The sequence below is a fragment of the Scardinius erythrophthalmus genome (assembly GCF_964197995.2).
Source record: "Scardinius erythrophthalmus genome assembly, chromosome: 23".
Classification (NCBI taxonomy): domain Eukaryota; kingdom Metazoa; phylum Chordata; class Actinopteri; order Cypriniformes; family Leuciscidae; genus Scardinius; species Scardinius erythrophthalmus.
Window position 1 is genome coordinate 11,137,093 of NC_138243.1, and position 26,908 is coordinate 11,164,000.

General features: G+C 41.5%; 1 protein-coding gene across 1 annotated transcript in view; it reads left to right on the forward strand.

The window, feature by feature from the left end:
- LOC308683574 (sodium/glucose cotransporter 1-like) overlaps positions 1-26,908 on the forward strand; it is a gene marked incomplete at its 3' end in the record, with an annotated part of 62,981 nt that overhangs the window by 16,983 nt on the left and 19,090 nt on the right. The window contains exons 6-7 of the mRNA XM_081354071.1: positions 20,279-20,359; positions 20,456-20,667. Of these exons, the coding sequence (XP_081210197.1) occupies positions 20,279-20,359; positions 20,456-20,667 (293 nt within the window). The remainder of the gene's footprint in view (positions 1-20,278; positions 20,360-20,455; positions 20,668-26,908) is intronic.

A 26,908-nucleotide genomic window follows, 5' to 3' on the forward strand; every position in this document is an offset into this window, starting at 1 on the left:
GAGGGGGGTCGCGGGGGGTTCATCCTCCTGGCTCCTCTAAGGAAGCGGATGACGAACTCGTTCCTTCCTAATGCGCGGCCCAGCTCTGAACAGAGAGCGCTGAAATGGCCGTGACATAGACTTTGAGCGTGGAGGGGGACCTGCCCGCGTCCAGTAACTCTTGAAGGAAACACAGTACTCGCGATACCCCACATGTCTGTGGATCGAGCCCCTTAGCAGTGCACCATCTGTTAAACACTGACCATTTCGACATGTAGAGCCGCCTCGTAGAGGGGGCTCTAGATTGTATGATCGTGTTCATGACCCCGTCTGGCAGATCAGCGTGTAATCGTTGAGGCTCCACGCATGCAGAGACAGCGCTCTGGATGGGGATGCCATATCGAGCCGCGGGCTTGAGAGAAAAGGTCTCTCTTCACCGGTATCGGCCAGGGGGCTGAGTCTGCCAGCTGTATTAGATCCGGGAACCAAGCTTGGTTCTCCCAGTATGGGGCTAAGAGGAGCACTGTGTGGCGCGCTTCCCTGATTCTCTTGATGACCTGAGGCAGCAGAGAGACCGGGGGAAAAGCATACAGCGGGCCGCTGGGCCGGGTCTGGGCCAGCGCGTCCTCGTTCTTCGAGAAGAACTCTGGGCAATGAGCGTTGTCTTTTGACGCAAAAAGGTCGACTTTCGCTTTGCCGAAACGGCGCCACAGTGACTGGACTGTTTGGGGGTGTTGAGACCACTCCTCAGGGGGAACGCTGTCCCTGGACAGTCTGTCGGGGCCCTCGTTCAGGTGGCCAGGCACATGCGCGGCTCTCAGCGAGCGCAGAGAGTGCTGAGCCCACACGAGGAGGCGTTCCGCCAGGGTGCAGAGCGTCTGATCTGACACCGCCCTGGCGATTCACATAGGCCACTACCGATGTATTGTCCGTGCGGACTAGAACATGGTGACCGTGGAGGAATGGGAGGAAGTGTTTGAGAGCTTTCTCGACCGCGAGCATCTCTAGACAGTTTATGTGTAGGAGATTCTCCTGGTCTGACCAGCGGCCATAGACCGGTCTGCCTTCGAAGAGCGCTCCCCAATCTAGGTTGGAAGCGTCTGTCGAGACAACTTTCCGGTGTGAAATCACTCCCATAGTCACTCCTGTGTGATACCATTCGGCTGCCAGCCAGGGCTGCAGGGCTGAAAAGCAGCTCTGATTCACTCTGACTCGCAAGCCGCCGGCCGCCCAGGCTCGGTGGGGCACGCGCGCTTTCAGCCAGCGTTTAAGCGGGCGCATGCGCAGTAAGCCCAGCTGGAGCGCTGCTGCAGCTGAGGCAATATGCCCCAGGATACGCTGGAATGTCCTCAGCGGAACCCGGCTGCCTATTTGGAGGGATGCGGCGAGGAGGCGGATGCGGCGCGCGCGCTGCTCCGACAGTCTGGCCGTCATAGCCACCGAGTCCAGTTCTATTCCAAGAAGGAAATTGACTGACGGGGCGATAGCGAGCTCTTGGTCAGTGACCGAGAGACCCAGATCCTCCAGATGGCTGAGAAGCGCTGTTCCGTGAGACACAAGTTCCGTCTCTGACAGCGCTAGAATAAGCCAATCGTCCAGATAATTCAGTATTCGCATTCCCTGTTTTCTCAGGGGAGCGAGAGCCGTGTCCATGCATTTCGTAATGTACGGGGTGCCAAAGACAGGCCGAAGGGCAGGATTGTGTACTGATATACTCGACCGTTGAAGGCGAATCTCAAGAATGGCCTGTGACGGGGAGTTATCTGGATCTGAAAATATGCGTCTTTTAGATCGAGAGAGATAAACCAGTCTCCTGGGCAAATCTGCGCGAGGATTTTTCTGGTTGTGATCATTTTGAACGGCCGTCTCATGAGGGCTTTGTTCAGATGTCTCAGATCTAAAATAGGTCTTAACGCTCCGTCCTTCTTGGGTACGAGGAAGTAGCGGCTGTAAAGGCTCGACTCGCTTAGAGAAGGATGAACCTGTTCTATAGCCCTTTTGCGCAGTAGCTTCGCTATTTCGGCTTGAAGCAGGTGCGCAGCTTCTGAACTCACTTTCGTCTCCGTCTGTGCTAGAAAGCGCGGAGGGCGACGAGCGAATTGAAGCGAATAGCCGTGTTTTATAGTACTCAGCACCCATTCTGACGCGCCCTGAATAGCTTCCCATGCTTCCGCATGCATAGCTAGGGGTTGAATGGTCTCTGGGTTCAGATCGCCGCGCTGCGCGGGATTGGGGAACCTGTATCAGAGAGGATGGAGCGGCGTGCGCGCCGCTGGTGCTCGAACACGGGGGCTGGTAAACAGTATTGGCCGGCTGTACAGCGTTCGGTAGCTCGGTCCCAGAGGATGGAGCGCGATTTGCTGACAAACACCCCTGGCGCGAAAGCGGCGTGGGGATTGTAATGTCTAAAAGTGAGTGCGCGTGCACCTGAGCGGGCGCAGAGTTTACACTTATGACACGGCCAGAGTTTGGGAGCTTAGAGGGTGTGCGACCCGAGGTAACTGAATGGCAGAGCGAGCAGCGGGTAGGTGTGAGCACAAAGTTGTGGGCACATTTACTACACTTAGTACTCGAGCGGCTTGTGTCCGCTTTATGAGAGAGCGCTCTATGCGCGTTACCATGGGGACCATGTTTGTGTGAAGCAGTGAGCACATGGGAGTGGGCACATTTTCTACACTTATAACACCCTCGGCTTGAGCCGCTGTTGCCCGGGGTAACCGAGTGGCAGAGCGAGTTACAGGTAGATGTGAGCACAGAGTTGTGGGCACATTTACTACACTTATTACTCGAGGGGCGTGTGACCGCTTTATGAGAGAGCGCTCTGAACGCGTTACCATGGGGACCGTGTTTGTGTGTAGCAGTGAGCACATGGGAGTGGGCACATTTTCTACACTTGTAACACCATCGGCGTTATAGAGCAAATGCTTTGATGGCTCATATGTTTAGACGCTCATAAATACTCAAGCACCATCCTGTGAGATGCGGGTTCGCTTTCTGTATGTAAGAAAGCTGGCCGCGAGCTCGGAGAAGACAGCAGAAAAAATATTTTCTGCCGCCAGAGCCGGATTTGAACACGGTTCTCCAGTGCAGAAGCATAAAATTCTGCCACTGAGCCACAGGGGCACACATGAGCTTCCAGTTGGTGCGAGCATATGACCGAGCGTCGTGTTTCGGCGTTTGTTTGCAGGCGCGCGTGTATTAAAACAGGCCCGTTTACTGCAGCATTAGTATTTCCAGCCGCCTAACTTAGAGGGGACTGAGAAATATGTATCCCGTGAGATGCGGGTTTGCTTTCTGTATGTAAGAAAGCTGGCCGCGAGCTCGGAGAAGACAGCAGAAAAAAATTTTTTCTGCTGCCAGAGCCGGATTCGAACACGGGTCTCTGGTGCGGAAGCCTAATGTTCTGCCACTGAGCCACAGGGGCACACATGAGCTTCCGGTCAGTGCGAGCATATGACCGAGCGTCGTGTTTCGTTTCGGCGTTTGTTTGCAGGCGCGCGTGTATTAAAACAGGCCCGTTTACTGCAGTATTAGTATTTCCAGCCGCCTGAACTTAGAGGGGACTGAGAAATATGTATCCCGTGAGATGCGGGTTTGCTTTCTGTATGTAAGAAAGCTGGCCGCGAGCTCGAGAGAAGCAAGCAGAAAAAAGTTTTTCTGCTGCCAGAGCCGGATTCAAACACGGGTCTCTGGTGCGGAAGTCTAATGTTCTGCCACTGAGCCACAGGGGCACACATGAGCTTCCAGTCAGTGCGAGCATATGACCGAGCGTTTGTTTGCAGGCGCGCGTGTATTACAACAGGCTCGTTTACTGCAATAATAGTATTTCCAGCCGCCTGAACTTAGAGGGGACTGAGAAATATGCGAGGATTGGAGGAAGTCCGGCCTAAGCGGGACGAAAACACTCTCTCTTCCTCCTTTCGCCGGTGCTCGTGACGTCCGCTCTGATATCCCTTGAGAACGGCGCAGTTGCGCGGCTCGAACAAAGGGAGAGAGAGCGGGAAGATGTCATTATGTGCTGTGACATCGTTTGTTTGCAGGCGTGCGTGTATAACAGGCTCGTTTACTGCAATATAGATATTTCTAGTCGCCTGAGCTAGGAGGGGACTGAGAAATGTGTGAGAAACGGAGGTGGCCGGAGAGTGACGCGCGCCACCGAGACGCGGGGTAGCTTTCTTATAACGTAAAGGAAGCCAGCCCGTGACCGTCTACTTCTGACATCCCTTGTGAGCGGCGCCTTGCGCGGCTCGAACAGAGGGGGAGAGGGCGTGCGTCATCCGGGGGGGGTAGCTTCCTTGTAACGTAAAGGAAGCTATAGCCCGTGACCGTCCGTTCTGACATCCCTTGTGAGCGGCGCCGTTTGCGCGGCTTGACAGAGGGGAGTAACCTGCTGGTCTGCTTCATCCCCTGAGGCGACGGCAGTGCGGGCAGAGGCCGGCCGCTGCGCGTCGGTGAAGGGCGGGGGAGAAGGAGAGAGCGAGGCTCGCGGGAGGGGCTCCGGCGAGCGCTCAGCTATAACCACCGGCTCGGAAGGCCTTGAGAGCGGCGTTTTTTTCTTACGCGGCCCGGAAGAGGCAGCCGGAGAAGGTGGAGGATCGTGAAACATGGCGAGTCGAGCCCGCAGGGTCGACATCGGCAAGTCCTCACACTGTTCGCAGCCGCCCGTGAAGGGCGCGGGCTGCGTGGTCGAAACCCAGGCAGAGAGCGCAGATTACGTGGCGGTCTCCGTCGCTGAGCGCGGCTCTGCACGAGCCACAGGATGAGCGAGGCATTTGCAACAACGCCTCGCGCTCTTTTAGATGCAAAGTGTGTCGCGGGGCGAACACACAAACACATACAACACAGAGCAGTAAAAGGATATATTCGCCGGATAGCGAAGCAGGCAGGGAAAGCTGAAGGCGGCGAAGGCGGCCGGCGTCCTCAGGCTGAGATCCTCGGCGTGCTGGTCGCTTGATTCGACGGCGGCTTCCTCAGAGAGCAGCGATGCGTAGAGCTTCGCTGAAAAGACAGAAATCAGAGAAGCAGCCTCCGAGCCCTGTTTATATACGCTAAGCCACACCCCTTTTCGCGGGCTGTGACGCATTAAGCGCACCAAGCGCGCTCATTGGTCGTGACGTCACGCCAAGGGCTCAGCGGTAGGCTGCTGCAGTTGCCGCAGGGCAGCCAATGGGCACGCTAGTAAGCTTGCCCTAGGTCTGCAGGCTGCCGCACTGCGTTGACAAGATAATAAAAATTAAGGATAATTTTTGGCTTCAGTATCTCGAGAAAGAAAGGCTTTCCCGTAGCGTAAGCAACTACGCAATACGAGAGAACCTCTCGTAAGAGAACTGTGTCTATTCCTTGTTTAGTGAGATCAAATAATAAATCTACTGCAGGATCTAGGAAAAATCTAATTGTTATTAAACCAGAAAATGTTGCTATTAGTAAACAAAAACAATTTCTAAAGCTAGGTCTTCTAAACATTAGATCACTCACACCTAAGGCAGTTATTGTAAATGAAATAGTCACAGATAATAGCTTCGATGTACTTTGCCTTACTGAAACCTGGCTTAAACCAAATGATTATTTCGGTCTAAATGAGTCTTCTCCAACAGGATACTGTTATAAACATGAGCCCCGTCTGATTGGTCGTGGCGGCGGTGTTGCAACAATCTATAGAGATATTCTCAATGTTACTCAGAAAACGGGCTATAAGTTTATTTCGTTTGAAGTACTTGTTCTAAATGTTACGCTCTTAGATGTTCAAAAAACATCCCTATTATCTCTATCCTTGGCTACCGTATATAGACCGCCTGGGCCTTACGCTGATTTACTAAAAGATTTTGCAGATTTTCTCTCAGACCTATTAGTTAATGTCGATAAAGCATTAATTGTTGGAGATTTTAACATACACGTAGATAATCCAAATGATGCGTTAGGGGCTGCGTTTACAGATTAAACTCCTTTGGGGTCAAGCAAAACATTACCAGACCAACTCATAGTTTTAATCATACACTCGATTTAATTATATCACATGGAACCGATCCAACCGATATAGATATCATTCCACAAAGTGAAGATGTCACTGACCATTACATGGTAACTTGCATATTACGTACTCCTGTAATATATCATGCTGCGCCACGTTATCGATCAGGCAGAACAATCCTTCCATCCACCATAGATAATTTTTCAAATTGCTTATCTGATCTGTCTCAGCTGCTCAGTGAACCCAAACAAACAGATGAACTAGAGGAATTATCTAGCACTATGAGCACCATTCTCTCTGGAACATTGGATGTTGTTGCACCCATTAGACTAAAAAAGGTCAGAGAGAAAAGTAAAGCACCATGGTACACCAATACTACGCATGTTCTAAAGAGAGAAACCCGTAATTTAGAGCGTAAATGGAAAAAAACTAATTTAGAGGTCTTTAGAATCGCATGGAAAGACAGTGGGCCCTATTTTAACGATCTGAAACACAAGTGTCAAAGTGCAAGTAACTTTGTGGGCGGGTCTTGGCGCTGTTGCTATTTTCCCGGCGGGATAAATGACTCTTGCGCCAGGTGCAAATCTAAAATGGGTAGGTCTGAAGCAGCTTCATTATTCATAGGTGTGGTTTGGGCGTAACGTGAAATAAACCAATCAGAGCGTCATCTCACATTCCCTTTAAGAGCAGGCACGTTTGTTCTAAAGCGGATTCCTATTGTAACGGCGGATTTGCCAGGCGCGTGCCAGGAGCGGTTCACAGCCAAGGAGAGCAACGCTCTCGACAGGGACGTTGGGGATGGAGAAACCCACCCAAATTAACTTCGGTTAAAAAGGCGTATGATAATTTGGGTAAATGTGTAAGCTAGATGTATGCTTTTATAATAAATTGTCTATCTATCTATCTATCTATCTATCGTAATAATGTATGATTTGCAAAAATGAAAACTGCTGCTTCTGTGTAGATGAGAGAATCAAAGTGTATGCGCGTTGTGCACACGCTTCATTGATTATGGCCAAGCATGCGCCCTTAAAATAGCATATGAATAACATGCACAACGTGCCACTGACTTTAAACTATTTTTTACTGGTTAGTGGCGCAACTGTTTTCTAAACCTGCAAAATAGCATGAAGGAACGTTTGCGCCGGAACACACCTCCTTTTTTGCGCTGAACCGCCCAGGGAGCGCAAGTTCATTCCCTAGTTTAGCGACGTGCTTCTGTGGAGGGAAAGGTGCAAAATAGAAATGATACATGCGTCGGTGTACAAAGTCAATTGCGCTGGGTGCAAGATAGGGCCCAGTATGTCACGTTATAAAAAGGCCCTAAAAGCGGCCATGGCTGAGCACCTCTGCAAACTAATAGAAAACAACCAAAACAATCCTAGGTTTTTATTTAACACCGTGGCTAGGCTAACAAATAAACAGATGTCACCTGAACAAAATATTCCATTACAGTTTAGTAGTATTGATTTCATGAAGTTCTTCACTGAGAAAATAGAAAACATCAGAACAACAATTGTAAACGTTCAATCCTCAATCGCGCCTTATAATTCAGCCTCAATTATCACCCCGCAATAACAATTACAGTGCTTTACAACTATAGAACAAAAAGAGTTAAATAAACTTATCACTTCATCTAAAACAACAACATGTTTATTAGATCCTATACCAACTAAACTACTGAAAGAAGTGTTACCTGTAGTGGAAGAGCCTCTCCTCAATATTATTAACTCATCTTTATCTTTAGGTCATGTTCCAAGAACATTTAAACTGGCAGTCATAAAACCTCTCATTAAGAAACCACAATTAGACCCACATAATCTAGCAAATTATAGACCCATTTCAAATCTACCTTTTATGTCTAAAATACTAGAAAAAGTTGTGTCCGCCCAACTGGGCTCTTTCTTGCATGAAAATGACATCTATGAAAAGTTTCAGTCAGGATTCAGGTCGCATCATAGCACTGAAACTGCGCTCATTAAAATCACAAATGATTTACTTTTAGCCTCTGACCAAGGCTGTATCTCAATATTAGTTTTACTTGATCTTAGTGCTGCGTTCGATACTATAGATCACACAATACTCTTAGATCGACTACAAAATTATACTGGTGTTCAAGGACAAGCATTAAGCTGGTTTAGATCGTACTTATCTGACCGCTACCATTTTGTCTATTTAAATGGAGAAAAATCGATCATAACTCCAGTAAACTATGGAGTGCTGCAAGGATGTTGATAATCTGTGTTAGGCCCTCTATTATTCTCAATATATATGCTGCCACTTGGAAATGTTATAAGGAAACATGGAATTAGTTTCCATTGTTATGCTGATGACACTCAAATCTATATTTCATCACGGCCAGATGAAAACGCTAAATTATCCAAATTGACAGAGTGTGGTAAAGATATAAAAGATTGGATGAAGCGCAATTTTCTTTTATTAAATCCAGACAAGACAGAGGTACTAATCATCGGTTAAAAAAAACACCCACAAAACCTCTCACAATACAACTTTAACATAGTAGGATGTCCTGTTACTTTATCCTCTACAGTAAAAGACCTGGGTGTTATACTTGACTGTAACCTGTCTTTTGAAAATCATATTTCAAATGTTACAAAAACAGCCTTTTTCCACCTTAGAAACATTGCTAAGCTACGTAACATGCTATCAGTTTCTGACGCAGAAAAGTTAGTTCATGTATTCATGACCTCAAGACTAGATTACTGTAATGCTTTATTAGCTGGTTGTCCTACATCCTCAATAAACAAGCTACAGTTAGTCCAAAATGTCGCTGCTAGAGTTCTAACTAGATCAAGAAAATATGATCATATAACACCAATTTTATCATCACTACATTGGTTACCTATAAAGTTCCGTTTTAATTACAAGGTATTGCTACTGACTTATAAAGCCCTAAACGGCTTAGCTCCAGTCTATTTAACCGATCTTCTATCGCCCTATAATCCATCGCGCTCTTTAAGATCACTAAATTCGAGGCTTTTGGTCATACCTAGGATATCTAGGTCCAGCAAAGGAGGGAGAGCATTTTCACATTTAGCTCCAAAACTCTGGAATAGTCTTCCTGATACTGTTTGTTGCTCAGACTCGCTCTCCCAGTTTAAAACTAGATTAAAGACGCATCTCTTCAGCCAGGCATTCATATAATACTTTTAATCTTACAGTTAAATCCGACCTCTAGTTCATAAACGCCAGAGGAGAACTGGCCCCCGACTGAGCCTGGGTTCTCCCAAGGTGTTTTTTTTTTTCTTCATTAGGTCACCTGATGGAGTTTTTCGGTTCCTTGCCACTGTTGCCTTTGGCTTGCTCAGTTGGGGATATTTGGGGATATTTAATTTAATTAATCAATCAACAATACTATTGATCAGCATTACCAAACGTGGACGTTTTCCACTAGAAACAAACATTGATGTATTGTTTTAATTTAATACTGTGAAGCTGCTTTGATACAATCTATGTTGTGAAAAGCACTATATAAATAAACTTGACTTGACTTGACTTAATCATAAAATGGCCCTGATATGTCACTAGACATTAAGAAATCATGTTCATTTCAAATACTTATATCACTGACAACAGTAGTCCGGCCAGGATATTGTCATTTAAAAGTGAAGTTGCAGCCCTCAACTGATGTTGATGTTGTCATGTTGTGTTTTGGCCTGATGCGCCACCCTCCACCTATCGACCAAGTCAGTAGTGTTTCAGCATCCGGGTTGCCAGCTCTGCTCTAGTTACCACAGCTGCAGCTACAAACGTGTCGGATAAAAAATGTCTTAACGTTACGCCATTAGTAAATTTTTGCGATACATAATTACTTCGCAAAACATCTCTCATGAAGCATAAACATAATTAACAGAAAAACACCGCTCTACAGTAATTTGAAAGTGATTGCAGTACCAGTTTTGGCCACAATCTTACATATGGTTCCTTTAAAATAAATGTTGATGTTCACACGTGGACTATTAGCTGTTAATAAACTTTAACTGATCTCTAACTTCTTTAACTTAAGTAAACACAGAAATGAACCGATCAACTGCACTTTCCACTGTGTGCCATGATTTCTTTTTTTGAGATTTTATAGGTGGTTGTCAAACAATAAAATGGTTTATTACCGCTACCGACTGGTATGAAGTGTGGATCAAAATGACATATTTCCCCTCCCTTTTTATATCCTCTCCCACAAATTAGTTATTTTAAGATACTAAAAAATATAGATTTTTGAGTTATTTTGTAGAATATCTCCTAGTATAAATTAAATTTTTATCTTTGCTAGATTTTTTTATATAAATCCTTCTTTCAGTCTCATATTTCTGACAGTATATTTTTGACAGCACAACATGTTCCGATTCTTCTTGTCCACAAAATTCACACCTTTCCGTATTACGTTCACTCATTTTGTAAAGTGTATACTGTTAAAGGAACACTCCGACTTTTTGGGACTTTAGCTTATTCACAGTATCCCCCAGAGTTAGATAAGTCCATACATACCTTTTTCATTTCTGTGCGTTCTGTAAGTGTTATTTGACGCACCCACCGCTAGCCTAGCTTAGCACAAAGACTGGATGTAAATGGATAATGGTAGCATACTAATCCTAATAAGTGACAAAATAATGCAAACATTTTCCTATTTACATGTTGTGATCTGTATAGTCGCAGCGTGTACAAATAACAAGGCTATATGAGACAGAGACCATTTTTAATCGTATAAATACTGGGAACTATATTCTCACTAGGCGTAGGAGCACAGCTACTTGGGCGGAGTGATTAGCGCAGCACACGAGACGCCCTGACTGTTGATGGTTCCGTAAACAAAACAAACGTGACAGACTAGCTAGTAGCGAATGCGACTCGGGATCATGGCTGACTTTGAGGAATTGTCAGAGGAATTTTACTGTGTATCAAACCAAGATCCAGAACCACATAGTTTTGAGCCAGAATACACAGACACGAGGAGTTACAAACTTTGGAAGCTGTAAGACAAGATGCCGAACAGATTGATGTCGAAGGGAGAATCAGAACGAACACGGACTGGTGGTGTAAATGTGGAACATGCCAACCTATGCCGACAGAAACCTAGTGCCTTTGTTGTAATGAATGGGACCGGGTATTGCCATCAATGTCAAGGCTTGATGAGTGATGACAATCAAAATATTTGCGTCACTACCACGGAAGATCAACTGGAAGAAACGTCCCATGCCGAGTGAACCTAATGGTCAGCTGTCCACCAAGTAAGTGATTTTGTTATAATGATCATTCATAGTACAGTGATAATAACAATAAAGGGGATACACGGAGCCTCTATTCACGTAATAGTGTCACTACTAAGGTTACATTACATTAGCATGGCACTGTTACAGTATGGCTAATGTTAGTCATCTCAAAACATAACGGAACACTTACCGCAGCAACAAGTGATTCAATTTGTCCTGTCTTTATTATCGATGGGATGGCTGTATCCTTTAGCACGTTTCATGGTCCGTGTGGCAACTTGCATTTTTTCAAAATAGTCGTCTATAGTAAAATGTTCAGAGCAAGCGAAATACTTATTGATGCTGTTTACAGGTGTGTTTGGATAAGTAGCCATCGATTCATCAGGTCAGCGTTTTTGGTTGGAATTTTATGAAACATCATAGTATTACCTGGTCTCCCCTGTTTATTGTCGCAGCTCTTTACAATACAGCGAACACCCATGATTGTAAACTATAAATTTACTATCTAGTAATTGCTGACTCTATTACTCCAACTCTGAGCAAACTCTCTGCTCCTCACCACAGGGCGTCTCGTGTGCTGCGCTAATCACTCCGCCCAAGTAGCCACTCCGCCCAAGTAGCTGTGCTCCTACGCCTAGTGAGAATATAGTTCCCAGTATTTATACGATTAAAAATGGTCTCTGTCTCATACAGCCTTGTTATTTGTACACGCTGTGACTATACAGATCACAACATGTAAATAGGAAAATGTTTGCATTATTTTGTCACTTATTGGGATTAGTATGCTACCATTATCCATTTACATCCAGTCTTTGTGCTAAGCTAGGCTAGCGGTGGGTGCGTCAAATAACACTTATAGAACGCACAGAAATGAAAAAGGTATGTATGGACTTATCTAACTCTGGGGGATACTGTGAATAGGCTAAAGTCCCAAAAAGTCGGAGTGTTCCTTTAAGGTCCGTTCACACCGGGACGAATATCGGCGCGCGTTATTCCCCAGCGTTTTTCAATGCGTTTTTTGTGTTCACACCCAAGCGATTTTCGCTGATGATGAGCCAAGTGAACATGCAAATTCATTCCCTGACATTAGATGGCGCTTAATACCACTCCATAACAGTTCTCTTTTATCAAGATTTTTGTAGTCGCTGTCGCGTTTGTCATAGTCATAGTTCTTTATGTTCCGACACCAACGAGACCAGCAGCTCTACATTCATCTTGCCTTGCATCTTCCTCGTCTTATTTCTTCCTGGCAGTGTTTAGACCAGGGATATTCAATTAGTTTCATTCGAGGGCCACATTATCAAATTGAAAAGTTGAGGTGGGTCGGTGGGTTGGTTTGGGGGTTTAGTTTATTTATTGAAATATAATATATAAGTTAATAAATAAGTCAAAGTAACCCTAAAAAAGTGTGGTATTTACTTGGAAATGTGGTACCCAACAGTATGCAGATATATAAAACCATAACAAATAAATAATAATTTCATAACAAATTAATTATATATTCCTCTACCCACCTAATAAAACTAATGCAATATAAACTAATCACTATATTTACTATTATAGTACATAATATTATAGTATATATATTTACTATATTTATTTATTACTACATAGTATTCAATAGAAATATTGCACATTTCTGCCCAACCATGGTAAATTACTACAGTACATTCATGGTAAATGTTTGTAAGGGTGATTAGGGGATTTAAAGTCTTCTAATTTCGTTCATGCCTCAGTGTTTCTCCTGCTTTCCTCATCAGTCTTGTTGGGAATGTTGAGGCTGTTTCATCCGATTTAATACTAATTAAATCATCAAGTGATTTGTGGTTTGTAACAGAGGTTTCTGTCGAACTGAAACGCTTCCCACTGGTTGTCGCAACACTGTTTACTATAGTGTCCGGACCGGGAGTAAACGCAACTCCGTGCTGGGCCGTGTTGAAACAACTAGTGAAACAACAGAAAACAGCGCTATTTGTTGTTACTGTACTGAATGAGAAACCGCTTCTGATGATTCAGTGACGGAGCGGTCCGAATGAATCCGAATAGTTTTAGACCGTTATGCAAGCGCGTTTAGAACCGAGCCAAAAGAATGATTCATTCACGAATGATTGGTAGTCTATTGCTGGTTCAGTCAACATAAATTCGGGACACATATAATAACTGCTGAAATATTCGCACGTAAAACGTTTCTCAGGTCAATCGGAGCGAGTATCAAACTGAATTAGCCGAACCGCCAGAAAAAGAGGAGGAGGGAGGTTGGTGCCGTCGGGCCGTATGGAGATGATTGGCGGGCCGCATTTGGCCCGCGGGCCACCAATTGAATAGCCCTGGTTAAGACGCTACTCAGCATATATCTTCTTCGCCGTTACGTATGTGTGCTCGGCAAGACTGTTTTGTGTTTGAGCGCCCCCAAGTTGTGTTTTACTGTAACTTCAGAAGCTCCAGACACGTGAGCAAAAGCGCCAATCTCATTGGTCGGATAGTTTTTGACGCGGCGCATCAAACCAAAAAAAAGAACCCGAGGCGTTTTTTTAAAAATGACGCTTTTACGCGTGGCGTTTTTCGCGTCGGTGTGCACATTCACATTGGCGCCCCAGGGGGTGGGACCCACTCTCGCCACAGACCTATTACAGATCAGTGGGTGGGACTTCACTTGCAGAAACTAAAAGCAATATCCACCATCTTGTTTGGAAGCTTAGCTAACAGGCACTGTGGAGACAGATGTGAAATTACGACAATGGCAGAAGGTACTCAATATGATATGGAAGAAGAGGATTTTGAAAGTCTGATGCTCGAATCAGATGTTCGTGGCTACCTTTATGAGCCGCAATATAGCGAAGAGCAGCTGAGGCTGATGGAGGAACAGGAGGCGGCTGCTGCGGCTTCTGGAGCTGAGGCAGAAGACCTACCTGTCACTGACGCGGACTGAACATCCAGGTACCATGCAATAATTCACCATTTCGAAAGAAATACAAACGAGGAGTAATTCACTAATGAGGTCGCCAACTAACTAGAAATTTTGTGTGAAATGAATTTTAAGCTCTGGTGGTAGCTAGCCTTGTAGACAGAAGAGTGATTTCTCTGATAGGCGGATACCTCATAGGCGGTGTTCTGGATTATTGGGAGTGTCTTGCGGAGTTGTGCAATGTGGTGCATTGTGGAAGTTGTTGTCTTCCATACATATGCGCCCTAAAGTTACTATCTGTCTTTCCTCGGTCAAGAAGGCACCAAATTTGAAATTTATGTTCCATTTCAACTACATGTATGACCCACTTTCAATAAAGATTAATGTTCCCACGGGTGAAATGCTCCTTTAAGTCTTGTGTGTCCAAATCTTATCCTTGAAATTATTATTATCTCATCTCTCGTTTTTTCCTGCACTTCTCATCTCTCCTACTTTCCTTTGTATTCTATAAAACCATTCGCCTTTTTTCTCCTTATTCCCATTGTTTTTGCCAACCTTTTTTTAAATAATACTCTTCATTTCATTCTGACTTAGACTAACTGATAAACTGATGTCATTGTTTTTTTATGGCTTCTTTTGCTGCCTTAACTGCTATTTCATTTCCTTGGATACCAATATGTGTCGGTACCCATAAAAATACTACTGTTAGGTAGTTATTCGCTGTCAAAGTGACGCCAAAATGAATGGGAGTCAATGGAATGCTAACAGCAGGTGATGGCTTGTTAGCCAATGGCAGCCCCCAGGGGTGGTACGCTATCCGAGAGCTCGATTACCCCCCTGGTTGCATCTTTGTTAGTGCCGTAAGCTCCTCCATTTTATTCCCAAGCGACCGGATATTTCCCAGGGGGGCAGTGTTTCGGAAAACATTGAAGATTTCCCGGGCGCCGCCATTGATTAGCGGACCCCCACCTGCTGTTAGCATTCCATTGACTCCCATTCGTTTTGGCGTCACTTTGACAGCGATTAACTTTACATCTGAGGGGTTTAAAAACTCCATTTGTCCATTATTTATTTCTAAAGAAACACGAAAATGTATAAAAGGCTCCATTACCTTGTATCTTACGTCATGGCCCCGTTGATGCAGTTTTTGTACAAATAGGCTAACGATTGCGTCATAACCACGCGACTCTCTGTCGCACAGTAGAGAAATTACCGTATGGACAGGAGGAGAAGCTTGCGCGCAATCGGGGGGACGTGGAGGCAAAATGACAAAGTAATTAATCAGAATACTTGGCAAAAGTTTCTCCTGCTCCTAGCTCATGGACAGCTCCAACTCACACTCTCCGTCTCTGCAAGATTCGGAAGGGAATGATTCAGATTTCTCTTGGCACAGCTACTAGAAGACAGACGGGTTGCTCACGTCACATCTACGTCGTCAAGCTCAGTTTGAGTCTGCGCAGTACGGTCAGCCATCAGGAAGTGAGAGCTTCTAATTGACTTCACTTTTCTCCGTTGAAACTTATGGGGTCGCTGTGTACAGTTTATATACTGTCTATGATATTTCCAATGACAATCACGGGTAAAAATGGTTTATGTCGTTTTTTCTTCAGTCGATGCTTTACTCCAGCTCTTTCCTCCTCCTTAGTTCCACAGGATTCTCCATTCTAGGTACAGATGACATCGCTTTATGTTGAAGTGCCAATTATTGTTGTATTGAATAAATAATGGAGCAGAAGTTTGGTGCTCCTGATACTGTTCCCAGCGTTCCAATTAAGAATGCCAAAATAAAAATAATCATAATCCAATGATTTGATACCCTCAAACTTAGGACCACACATAAACACATTCCTCAGACATCGATTATAATGCATAATTATAATGCATTCCTACTAGAAATCTGTAAGAAATGGGACAACCCATAGTAAAGTAACTAATGAAAGTTAGCTGTTATGTTGGAGCAATATCACTGTCTTTATTACACAGCTCTGTGGAATGCTTGATTCTGATTGGTCGATCGCACCATCTAGTGGTAGGATATTCCCAGATAACAACCGCTGAAAACGGATAACGCAGGCTCATCCGGGATGCTGAAGTCAGTAGCGCTATGTTTTGTATTTGGTGAGCTAATAAAATATAAAAAATCAGTCAAATCAATATTTTTGTGTATGTTATTTAATTATGCCATCCAGTATCGTGGACTCACTCTCTCTTGTTTCATACAAACGCAGCTGCTGCCATTTTGTGACTATTATTTTATAAACTGTTGGATTAAGAGACAAACAGGTACAATTTTAAAACAGTTTAATCTGAAATCAATATCTCTATATCCATAATTAATTATGTGGTGAAATACAATCGTACATTATCAACAACCGCTGGATGTACATTATCCCTTACGCAGTGGTTAAATTGGGCCGGGGCTCTCCGGGGCTCAGCCCCGGCACATAAGCCTGCTCGTTTGCAGTCAGTTGCCTACTGGAAATTATGTCACATAAAATTTGATGAAAGTGATGCTTTTGAAAACATATTTCTGATTATAATTGAAAGATTTTGAAATGGCATGTCTATTTTGTCTCGGCGGAGCTGAGATGAGAACAATCGGAACACAGCTGTACTCTTGTTCAGCTGCTTAATCTCATTGTCAGTCGACCATGATCGCGCACCGCTCGTGCATGCCATGCGCATCTAGGTATAGGCTACTACTCAGAACTCCGACACGGATAAATGTAGACTACGCAGCAATATATAATGAATGTTCCTGGGAGATCCTTAGTTGCGCGGTATGTGGAAGCGCGCAAAAGTTCCATAACCTTCTACTACCTTGAAAAAAAAAAAAAAAAAAAAAAAAAAAAACGTGCTGCTGGCCGCTGCTTTAGCAGCAGATCAATTTTGTCAAGTTCAGCACAACGTTGGTTGTACAAAAAGTGCCCTGGCCTTGAATGACAAGGTAAGGAAAAAATGTTTGGCACATTGTATGGGTCACTATCATAACAAGGTAATACAATGTGTAATCAAGCGTTTTATATTTAATATGAGGGAAATAGGCTACACATGCCGTGGACGTGACACAAAAAATCTTGAACTTTTAGGTGGCAAAATATTTTTTTGTAATTCTGTGAATTGCACTGCAAACCAAAGAAGCCTAATACTACCCACCGGATGAAGAAGGGTTGGCTCTCCTCAGAACATAACACATTCATTTTATTTTATTTTTCATGTTCGCATTTATGAGGAAAAAACAATGTTACGGACGTGAGTGCTCTGAAAGCAGCACTAAAAGACTGTTTAAAACTTTCACTGAGACCTCAAACAGAAAGCACAAAGCCTTTCTTTAAAATGAATTTCGTTTTGTATTAATTGTATCTTAATTTTAGTCAATAATACCAATTGCCTGGATTTAATAAATAAGTAAATATAGTATATAGACAAAAAACAGGGGGGGCTCAAGCCCCTGCCCCTTTTGTCTCAAAATGTATTGTGCCCCTCTCTGATAAATGTAAATAATAACAATTATTAAAATAAATATTATAATAAATAACAATACACTTATACACCATTGCCACGAACAATAATAATACAAACTAATATTAAATTTTTTTTTTTTTTTGGCGGAAGCATTTGGCGGATGTGAAGTGGCAGTAGGCGTTCTTTTTTTCAGCGCTATGTATTATACACAGCAGTTCGCCGCGAGTCTTCAAATTGCACGGCAGCAGGTAACATTAAGCTAATACGGAAAAGTTACATTTATCCTACCATGCTACTGTAAAAGTTGCGTCAGCATGTGAGTTATGCTTAACAATCATAAAAGTATAACTCAATTTCAGCCGCATTCTGAGTCTGACAATGTCATTCGTTTTTGTCCAGGCCATAGCAAGTGTTACTAGCTTGGGGAAATACATCTAGTGAAAGGAAATTTCATGTCCAAGGAAAAGTCCATGTCCAGCTCTAAATTGTAAGGAATTTATATCTTTGATTTCATAGTACACTTTACAATAAGGTTCATTTGTTTATTATTCATATTAACTAACATTAACTAATCATGAGCAAAACAACTAAAAACATTACAGATCATGTACAAAGTAAAAAATCATCAATTGCCAGAAAGTATCCAAGGGTTGTTCACAGAAAGAGAATGCCAACATGACTTAAGGGGAACTTGTACAATTCAAAAAGAACATAGGACCAATGCAAAATACCATTGCATTTCAGTTAAAGGTGTAAATCTATGGAATAGCTGTCATGAGGAATTAAAAATATGTGGGGCACTTAATAAGTTAAAGAAACTATTTAAAAAATAATGCACTGAAACTATATGAAACCATTTAAAGAATGTAAATGAACAAGCTGCTTTTGTTGTATTTGGATTGTGCAATGGTATTGCATAGGAAATACTGATGTTTTTGTATTCTGTTTATATTTGTTTGTCAACATAATGATGTAAGACAATAATTATTTTTATTTTTTATTAAAATATGAGATGTTTTAAAAAGGTAGGCATTATAAGCAAGAGCTTCAGCCTACACCTGTTTCAGACTGTGCTGTTGTTTGTTAGCTCAACTGTGTCTGAAACTAAACTAAACTAAACATTTGTTAGGCTACTGTAGGCCTATTTGTTAATCTTAATAATAATACAACTTTTAATTGTTTGTTCATGTTATGTCACAGTCAGTGCATTAACTAATGTTAACAAATACAACTTTTGATTTTAATAATGTTTTAGTAAATGCTGAAATTAATATTAACTAAGATTAATAAATTGTGTAGAAGTGTAGTTCATTATTAGTTCATGTTAATAAATTTAACTAATGAAACCTTATTGTAAAGTGTTACTGATTTCATGATAGCTAACACTTTATTGAATACATAGGCCTACAATTTATAACATCAACATAACTAAACATGAATTCCTCATAATTACCGACTTGATTCGCGGTTTTGTTAGGTTAAGTAAATAATATTTAGATATATTATCATCATTTCCGAGAGAGGTTCTCTGACCTACTGCTGCTCTCCATCGACTGAGATATTCCAAATAATTGTGAGGAAGTCATTAAAATATATAAAACACAACAGACAGACGGATACTGCTTTAAATACAGGTGATTTATTTTAAAAATAAAAGTTTTTTAAAAAAAAGTGCCCTTTTTGGTCCTTCCGCCCCTGCCCCGGAGGAGGTCTGTGCACGCCACTGGCTGCTTGTGTAATCCGTAGGCCTATGAAATGTGTATTTCTCTCTGGCGAGTTCACTACTGCGAAGATCGCGAGGATAGCATCGTCAACTTCATCTATGCAGGGCACTGACACAGAAAACACTTGTTTATTAATAAACAATTAAAATGTCTCCTTGCTATATTTTACATATTAATCATTACTTTTGCCGGTTCTTTGTGACAGCTTTTAGGTGCTTTGTTGGCAGTGCCACCCTCACATGTTACATGAACGCTCACCACCGCATCAGCACCGAAAACAGGACATTTTTTTCAATCCCTGTTTTGGCAGGGGAAAAACTGATCAGAAAATGTAACGAAACGTTGTAGAAATGTAGTGGAGTAGAAAGTATAATAATTGCAGCAAAATGTAACGAAGTAAAAGTCAAAAGTATGCACTATTGATTCTACTTAGCCTAAGTAAAGTAGGCTTACAGAAACAAAGTATTTGTACTTCGTTACATTCCACCACTGCTGATTAACAGTAATGTAAATGCTAAATGTCCTAATACCTGTTGATACTACAACAATGCAAATATGCTATTAACCTTGCAGTTTTTCACATATCATGTAAGACTCAATTTCTCCATTTCTTTGCACAAAACTCTCCAGAAAATGCCATTTAATAGTTTTTTTTTTTTTTTTAATTCACGCGGGGCATTCCCCCGGACCCCCCTAGGGAGAGCCCCCCCCACATAATAAATCCCAATTTAACCCCTGCCCATACGTATGGAATTCCAAAGCTGCCAAAATAATACATTTGCCACAGCTGTGCACAAGGCAAGTTTGTTCACAAGCTTTAGCCTCAAGTAACTTTTTACTAGATGGTGACCCCACAAGACATTTGTAAAATCATTCAATTTAAAGTTTCTTTACAATGTTATATAAAAAAAGCAACCAACATGAATACCAAAAGTACATTTCTAAGAACTTGATTTTTTCAGTTGCTCAGTTGATTTCCCTTGAAAAACTTTCCCTGTTTATTCTACAGGTGGTCTAGCTGCAGTCATCTACACAGACACCCTGCAGGCCGTCATCATGGTTGTGGGATCATTCATTCTCATGGGCTTTGGTACGTCCGTTCACTTTTTTTCGGTACTTTAAACGTTTTGGATAAAAAAAGTCTGCTAAACGATTACTTGCTTCAACGTGTTCTGTTTTCTTTCAGCGTTCAATGAGGTCGGAGGCTATGAGAGCTTCAAGGACCGTTATATGAATGCGATCCCATCAGTGGTGGGTGCAAACATCAGTGAAGCGTGCTACACCCCTCGCGAGGACTCATTCCACCTTTTCAGAGACCCCATTACCGGCAATCTGCCCTGGCCTGGAATGGTCTTTGGTCTTACTATCCAGGCTACCTGGTACTGGTGCACTGACCAGGTACTGATCCATTTATCAAGGTTGCTGAGTAATTTTTGTGCAGTAACACTTTCTAGATTGTGGCTACCTTCTCGTATTGCTTTATTCTGTGCATAGAATTTTTAGGACATCCCACATGGAAATAACCTATATAAACATATATGTTTTAATATAGGTTTTGATATAGGTTTTGAATATATGTGACATATATAAAATTGACCGTTTTCCTATATTATATGTCCATATATGTACATATATGTTCACATATATATGCACCTATATATGTGTGCATATATGCACCTATATGTTCACCTATATGTGTGCATATATGCACCTATATGTTCACCTATATGCGTGCATATATGTACCTATATGTTCACCTATATATGCACCTATGTTCACCTATATATACACCTATATGTTCACCTATATATGTACCTATATGTTCACCTATTTATGCACCTATATGTTCACCTATATGTGTGTATATATGTACCTATATGTTCACCTATATATGCACCTATATATGCGTGCATATATGCACCTATATGTTGACCTACTATGAAGTTATGTATAAAAATGCAAAGTACATAAATTCAAACACAAAGTTTGTATATTTACAGTTTTAATTTTTGCATTTCAAATTTCACAACTTTAACCAATCTCTAATTAAGTACTTAATAATAGCAAATGTACAGTCAATGTCTGTTAAATTAACTAAACATACCTGAATACCTGCACATTTACAGTATTACTCATTAAACATAAACACTGCACATCAAGATACTTGAATGATAGGAAATACAATCTTAGTATATAATTTAGAACATGTAAAAATATCCACATTAAAAGGCAATTGCTGTATGCCTTTATACTCTAATATAACTTATTTTTACACATTTACAATTACATATTATCTAAAGTGACTTAAAAATTAAGAGAACAATAGAAGCAACAAGTGCAGTGACAAGTCCCAGTTAGTGCAGCACAGTACACATAGCATTTTTTTTTTTTTTACAAAGATTTAGTATTATTGGGTCAAGTGTTTATGAAAAGATGGATCTTTAGAGTTTTCTTGAAAATGTGTTGAGTTGGGCCGGTCATCCCACCAGCAGGGAACAGTCCAGGGAAAGGTCAGTGAAAATGTGTCTCTTTGGGATGATGGCACCACAAGGCGCCGTTCACTTGCATAACACAAGCTTCTGGAGGACACATAGTAGGGGTGCGGATCAAAAAACTCACGGTTCGGATCGTTTCTCGGATCAGAGTCACGGATCGGATCATTTTTCGGATCAGCAAAAAAAAAAAAAAAGACAAGACAAGACAAATAAACATAAGTTTTGTCTTTTTGTTTATTAACACTTAAAATATTAAATAAAAATATATAAAATCAACAGTGGGTGCGCGACGGGATGACGTAACGTGGCCATGCTTGATGTATTTCCACCATAGACTGTAAAAAGGTTTCCACCGATGTCCCGATACCACTTTTTCACTTCCGATAAGATTCCGATGCCGCAGCTTTGGCTACTTGCCGATACCGAAATCAATCCGACATTTTTATTTTAATCTTGAACTAATACTACTAATAATAAAATATATGGAAGCACTTTGCTCAATTAGCCACATAAAAACATCTCACTCAAATGGAGAACAAATACTTCTCCAGTATATAGTCCACAACAACAGTTGATAATGAAAGACTGCCACCCTTTTGAAAGACCTTTAGATATGTTTGGTAATTGTACCTGAATGAATTTAAAATTAAAATTAAACTTTAACGTTATTCTCATCTGAATTATAAATAATTTATTTCTGTATAAAATAATACTACCATTAAAAACACATTTGATTTTCTTTTTTAATCAATGTAGAATGTGTAACTTCAAAATAAACAGATTACTCTGTTTGAGGACAAGAAATGAAAACCAATGCAATATGATGAATGTCCAAAAGATTAGATAATCTTTGCTTTTAAACACCGTGTGTGTGTGTGTGTGTGTGTGTGTGTTTGGGTGACAGTTAGGTTACAGTTTGACAAGAGTTTACAGTTTGACTGTTCCACATGTTTCCACTGTTCGATCGCGCCCGTGCCTCTCTCTCTCGCTCTCTCTCTCACACACACACACACACACACACGCACGCACGCACGCACGCATTGCAATCTTGACATCGCAGCCTGTTCATTTTGCTGCGTTAACACGAAACGCGAATAGAGCGTCAAATTTGCGTCTAGTTCGATGCTTGAACAGTTTGAATCCTTTCGCGCGTCCAAAGCGAATAGGACGCGCCGCGCGCGTGATAAAGCGAGCGTTTGAAGCGAATTAGACGCGTGTTCCAGGGAAGCCAAAATGCTCCCATACAGGTAATTTTGACGCGGGGCGTTCAAGCTCCTCCTTTCGGTTCCTCCGCTCGCCATGACCACGCTGTGTGTGGACTGAACATGCGCACAACTTCTTTTTTTTTTTTTTCATAAATCAATCCGCGAATCACGTGTGTGCCGAACCGAAGATATTGATCCGAACGGATCACGGATCAATGATGATCCGTTGCACCACTAACACATAGATCTGAAGCAGTGAGTTTAGGTCTTGCTGCAGCATCTGGATCAGTTGCAGAGGTTTGACTGATGCTGGAAGAGCTGCCAGGAGAGCATTACAATAGTCCAGTCTGGATAGAACAAGAGCTTAGACAAGGAGTTGTGTGGCTCCGATAGGAAGGGCCGGATCTTTCTGGTGTTGTATAAGGCAAATCAGCAGGATCACACAGCAAGGATGGTTTGGCTGAAACCATAAGCAGTTCTGCCTTGGCAAGGTTGAGTTGAAGGTGAAGGTCATTCATCCAGCAAGAATTGTCCATCAGGTAGGCTGAGATGCTGTAGCAACCGTCAGATCCTCTGGCTGGAATGAAAAGTAGAGATATATGTCATTAAGTGATAGGAAAACCCATGTTTCTAAATGACAGAACCTAGTTACAATACAAAAAAAGAAAAAAGAAAAAAGAGATGGGTGAAATCTAACACAATCGTGGTCTTACTGTAGCAAAACCAAACCTTGTGCAGCTCCAGTGGCCTCACAAGAATCAAATGAATATTCATATTGGAAAATATAAAATAAAACAAATTAATGTTACATTTTCTGCCACTTTTAGTGCAATCATATGGAATCAGAAGACTCAGCCATTACAATATTTTAAATTACTTCTTCCCATACCTTGTTTGCCATGATCATTCTGCTTTCCACTTGACCTGAAATCACAAAAAAAAAAAAAAAAAAATTACAACTCAGTATTACATTTACACATGTCAGAATATGTTCCACTTCCAGACAGTGTTTCAAAATGTCCTGCCATTTAAGAGATTGATTTACTGACAGATACTATCAAGTATTAACAAAGATTTTATATACAATTAAACGGACTTTGATATGTATAACATGTCTACGAAAGCTTGTTTTGGGTCTTTTGAGGTGTGGGATATCTTTCTTAAAACAGATGGAAAATGTAAAGATGCATGCTACATTTTCAGTGTTTTGCCTCCAGCTCTTGCCAGTTAACTGAACATCATTTAAAAATGCTAACGTTAGCTTGAAAACTGTAACGTAAACGTAACACAAATGTAATATAAAATATCGTTCACATGTAGACTCTTACCTGCAGCCGGTGATCGGTTGGCATGATGTCCGCTGTGACGAACCAGGCTCACTGAAAAGGGCGTTATTCCCGAAGAATCCAAACCACTGATCTATTATCAGTGATCAAACGCTGACTGACCACAACAGGGATCCTGCTCACGGCTGCTCTCGACGAATACGATTGCTTTGAACCACTGTTAATCTCACAATCCACTTCACAAGAGTAGACTGAATTCAAATCTCCCGCTTGCCCTTGATACAGATCCAAACAAAGTCGACTGGTCAACAACTAACCGTTGTGGGCGGGACTAAACAGCGTAAACGTAATGGCGGCGAATTTGAATCTGCGTCATTGCGTGCGCACACACACACACACACACACACACAAAGCCCTGAATGTGCAGCAACTGAGATCTGGAAAATATTAATAAAATATACATGAAATTATGGGAGAATAAGACAATGAAATAATGATCAAAATGAGCATCTATTTGCAAGACAAGATTAAAAGACTATAGCCTATGCAATAAAAAAAGAATTCAATACAGGCCTACTGTAGCCTATGTGTAACTCACTTTAACCCACACATGCTTAATAATATGTAAGGACAAGACAACATATTGAATAGATGCAGATTTCTGCAGTTACACACCTTTTCTTTGTTTTCTAATTTCACAGAAATATTACTTTGTAAAAATACAGACAAGTTCCTTTTAAAAAAATGTAAAATTGATGTAAAACCAAAATACAAGCAATTACCTGTAAATTTAATAGTGGACCTTAAATTACAGCAAATATCTGTAAAATAACAGGCATTCACTGTATAATGACAAAATAATAAAATCCTGTAAAAAAGAAAAAAATACAGACCATTACCTGTAAAATTACACTTTTTTTTTTACAGTGTAGGCAACATAAATAAAAGCCCAAAATGTAGAAATATACATTATTTATTTACTTAACAACAATCAAATAGTACAAGAACATAAATAAGACAAAAAAATGAACAGAAAAAAATGTATCTTTTTGATCTTCTCGAATTGATAGTGCCTATCAGAGCTAGGCATCATGTATGACAGTTGCCAAAGTGAGATATGAGCTACAAAATGACCATCCTGCCATGAGCTATATAGGAGGCATATCTTGTATGTACATATAGGGCTTATATGTGGATATAAAGAAGCAATACAGGAGACCTATATGGCCTGTATGCACATATATGCACCTCAGTTTTGCCTATATGTGGCATATATACGCATATATGCAGCATATATATTATCATATATGTGCATATATGCACCTCAGTTTTGCCTATATGTGGTATATATATGCATATATGCAGCATATATATTATCATATATGTGCATATATGCTGTATATATGCAGCATATATGTGCATATATGCTGCATATAGGTTTCATATATGTGCATATATCCACATATAGGTTCTTTCCGTGTGGGATAAGAAGCATTATTTGAGAAAATAAGAGATATATGTGCCCTATGTGTTAAGACATTAACACATCATTCATACAACTGACAAATGTCTTCTGTGTCCACTTTTCGACAAACTGCACTTGAGTTTCTCAGAATGAACAGTGTGCTTCTTGTTTTAGTCAGAGCGAGTCTAAGCATTAACAGACATACTTTTAGTTTGACCCCTGATTAGTCCCCACTAAATAAGATAAGAGACACAAACAAGCAGATATAGACTCACCACAGGTAAGTAAGTTCAACAGCCAATTAACAAAACTTAAAACATAACTGTTTCAGACTTCCATGTTTGGTTGCCCTAGTTTGGTAATTGGGTGATGTGACATTAGTAAAAATGGTAACACTTTACAATACAGGTGCACTAATATGCATTAATTCATGCTTAATTAATGCACAGATAATCATGTGTTAATGTATGACTCATGAAGAACTAAACCATTAATTAATGATTACTGCATCAGCAACTAATAAAGATTCTATATGGTTAATATATTAAGTAATAAATTAAGTGTAAATTAATGCGTTATAGTATACAGTGAATGAAGTGGTATGGTGTACAGTAAGGATATGGGGATTTGCCATCACGATCGGTAAGAGGAGAGTTAACCTCATTTAAGCCTGCATAGCCTACATGAGCTATCCTGTTGTATAGGCAGGGCAACTATTTAACATAGCATATTCAACATCACATAATTACAGGCTAACTTCAACATGCATGACACAGTAATAACTTAGCATTGAGACTAGGCTATGCTTGAGCAAACGGTTTGTGAATAGGCTACTACAAATGATGGCCGTGAAAGAGACTGAACGCATTGAATAGGATATGTTTAGTTGGTGAATAGCATAGGCTACTATTACACAGTAGCGATAAAGTTAAGCGCACCAGAATAAAATATAATATTCAGAAGTAAACAGTGTAGCTGACTTACAGATTCAGTTAACATCCACAAATTAATAAGCGTGACGATTCGGGGAGGAGGCTACAGAGTGAACGCAGAGAAAATGCTACTTAAGCTCCCCTTCCTTTTTTGACATTCTCTGTCTCTGGTCCTGCGCTGTGCTCACTCAGTGTATGAGGCACCGGACACACTCGGTCTCTCTTGCGCATTGTCGAGCACGCTCTCGGACACACT